This window comes from Tauraco erythrolophus (assembly GCF_009769465.1).
Source record: "Tauraco erythrolophus isolate bTauEry1 chromosome 30 unlocalized genomic scaffold, bTauEry1.pri scaffold_44_arrow_ctg1, whole genome shotgun sequence".
Lineage (NCBI taxonomy): Eukaryota > Metazoa > Chordata > Aves > Musophagiformes > Musophagidae > Tauraco > Tauraco erythrolophus.
The window spans coordinates 838,208-841,238 of record NW_028238561.1 but is presented as its reverse complement, the minus strand read 5'-3'; the positions used below and the strand labels follow the sequence as shown (position 1 = coordinate 841,238).

Below are 3,031 nucleotides of genomic sequence, written 5' to 3'. Positions count from 1 at the left end.
ACTTTTGCAACTCCTCCTGGGCTGAGTCAAATACGTTTTCTTCCAAGTAAATGGCTGTTTATTACCTGCCTGGGAATGAGTCCATTCATGGAGGACATCAAGCACAAACCATATAAACATTTTGTCTTTCTCCAACATGCAGAGTATCCCCTCTATATAAAATTTTAAAATAGCAGACTGGAAGGCAGTAAAGTACAAGTCATACGGGGTAGAAGGCCAAAGTAATAATTACAAAGAGTGATTTATTTAAGCAATTGACATTCATTAACAAAGTTAAGTCTTGAAATAAATGTGTTTAGTAATTGATTAGGATGCTATGCATATAGATGATTCATGCTTTGGGCAGTCTAAGGGTGAGTATAAAAGCACTCAACATCAGATCTTGTATGATCATTTCTCTTGTCTTATTTCTCTTGTGAAGTAGGTAAGTTCCATCTGAATTCCTCTTTCTAACAAAGCCTTTGTTTGTAGCTTTAATGCAAAGCAAATCCTGTGCAAATATTCTGATATCAGTCTGAAGTTTTCTTGGTGTATATTAATAAATTTGTGACTGTTCAGCTACTGGCTTTGGCAAATGCAGGTCTGGATGATCAGCTCCAATCTATATTTCATGAAAACTCATTTCCAGATGGTACTGTATTCAGTACAAGATTTGTAGATGTCTTCTAGGAACTGAGCTATGAAAACTCTGCCTTTGCCTCTAGCCTTTGGTAGTACGTTATAATGTTTGATCGTGAAACTTATAAGAATTTGTGCCTTATTTTTATACTCTTCCCTTGTACTCCAGATTAACCATCCCTGAAAAAAGATGCACTCTTTAAGCCCATGCACTGAAGGCAGTGCCTCCTCATGTGGGGTGGCTGTGCCACAGCCCATTGCTGACAGCTGCAATGAGCCCTGTGTCCGGCAGTGTCCTGACTCCAGGGTGGTGATTTACCCTCCGCCGGTGGTTGTGACCTTCCCTGGACCAATCCTCAGCACCTTCCCGCAGCAGAGCGTCGTAGGATCTGCTGGAGCCCCTGAAGTTGGAACTGGTTTTAGTGCTGCCCGTGCTCCTGGGGGATCACATGTTTATGGTGGTGCCAGATGGGGACGGGGATACCCGATTGGAAGCTGTAGACCATGCTAAACCTAGTGAGAGTTGCTGCTGAATGGAGAACATCCAGGAGATGGCAAGCAGGATGCAGATATGTGGCTGAGCTCCAGGGCACAGCATTTAGGAAGGGTTGAGCGTTTGGGGCTGCCATTAAATGCATCTGTAAATGCTCAGCTCTTCTGAAAAATCCATTTACATCCTTCTCAGATCAGCCTTCCTGACTTTCTAATGTCTTCCTATCTTTCTAAGTGCTCTGATCTTGACGCTATGGACTATATTGCTAATTCCTTGAGGTCTTGTAGGTATCATTGCTTCAATGTAAAGGGATCAGGTATGACATCCATTTTAGATCCCTTTGTAGGCTCTTTCTGTGGCTAATGATGTATAAAAAAGGATCATGGAGTCAACCAGCCTATGCTCTGTTTGTGCTGCATGTGTCTTGCTATGATCAGGGCTGAGTATCAACACAGAGCTGCAATAGGGAAGCAACATCAGTTATTACATGAATCATCTTGCATCAAACCACAGGCTGCAGGGAATTTGTGATCTCTACTATATAATCCTGCCTCTGTATGATCTGCCTTTTTCTCATTAAACATGGCATTGCAACGTTTTATTGGCCTCTACACTTGTGTGTGTGTCTGTGTGTTCTCCTCTGCTCCTCCTCATACAGACACCTTTGTCCTGCTTCAGAACAATGATATTCTTGAGAGATTTGTCTGCGGGTTGTGTGTGCATCTCCTTTCCACAGCAACCCCTATGCTGTAGCTGTCCCCTCAAGAAACTGCTGCCCACATCTTTACTTTCAGTGTTCCTGGTCTTGCTCTGCTCTGTGGAGTTCTTTACCCAATAATGACTTTTTTGGCACAGTGTGTCATCTGGTGTCCCCAGCCTCAACCTCTCTGTCTTGGCATATGCTTCAGAGCAGAGATGCATGGAGAGTCGGTGTTACTAAGAAGAATCTGAAGCCAAGTGTTACCTAAAAGCAGCTGGTTTTGAGTGTAAAAAATTAAATTTCTGGCTGTACTGCCCTGCTCAATGTCTTGCAACAACATAACCTATGCATGTGAAAATGGATGGTGATGTTCATTCATGAAACTTTGAATTTCTTCAGGAATATGTTGATAATAAACATTTCACAAGCTTTCCATGCTGCTCTGTGTATATTCAAAATGTTATATGGTGTATTAACACTTTGTTATAGAAATAGTATAATTCAGTATTGCAAGCCGACTTGAGAATGCTGGATTGTTTCATAGTAGTCACTCTTCAGAGAATTATTATCCTTATGTTTACAGAAAACAAAGTCGACCGGGCACTGTAATAGTGTGTAATTGGCTGTTGGTGAGCCTTGGATGAGGTGATTAAACCATATTCTCACCAACTGCATGAATCCTTCCCTACAAAAGAGAACCCCCGAACCTCAAAAGCCAGTTGAAGGAATCTTTATTGTTATGCTAATGGTGTACTTAGAAACAAAACGAAGTTTTTATTGAGGCTTTTCAAGATGTACTTTCCAACTTAATTAGCTGAGGCTTGCAGTTATGCAGAACACCAAGTGTCAGTAAAATTAGGAAATTTGACCAGTGGATTTCTATGGAACTATTTATAATACACCTTTAATTTTGATATAAAAGCTACTCATGTGAAGTGCTCTGAGGACTAAAGACATCAAGAATCTTACTAAGAAGCTACCAACGTCTTTTTAGATGGTGGAAACATTTGTTAATGTCTCTTAGGTTCATTATTGCATTATGGTTAAGAATATTCATTTAAATATGGTGAATTTTTAAATGCTTATTATTCCTCTTGTTGCTTCTGGTAAGACCATTTTTCCTATACCATGTTCTACTTTCACCTCTCTTAAAAGGTCTTGGTGTAATATTGCACTCTAAGAAATATTTTGAAAATCTTCTAGTCCCATGAGTGCAACAG

The 3,031-nt window shown here is 40.4% G+C and overlaps 1 protein-coding gene across 1 annotated transcript; it reads left to right on the top strand.

Annotated features, from left to right (window-relative positions):
- Positions 1-808: 808 nt before the first annotated feature.
- Positions 809-1,129, top strand: LOC147526163 (feather keratin B-4-like). Its single transcript, XM_086630416.1, has one exon. The coding sequence runs from the start codon at positions 809-811 to the stop codon at positions 1,127-1,129; it is 321 nt and encodes a 106-aa protein (XP_086486542.1).
- The last annotated feature ends 1,902 nt before the right edge of the window (positions 1,130-3,031 follow it).

Bases quoted from the DNA above. Each gene is read 5' to 3' on its own strand.
- LOC147526163 (XM_086630416.1), top strand. From the start codon at position 809: ATGCACTCTTTAAGCCCATGCACTGAAGGCAGTGCCTCCTCATGTGGG.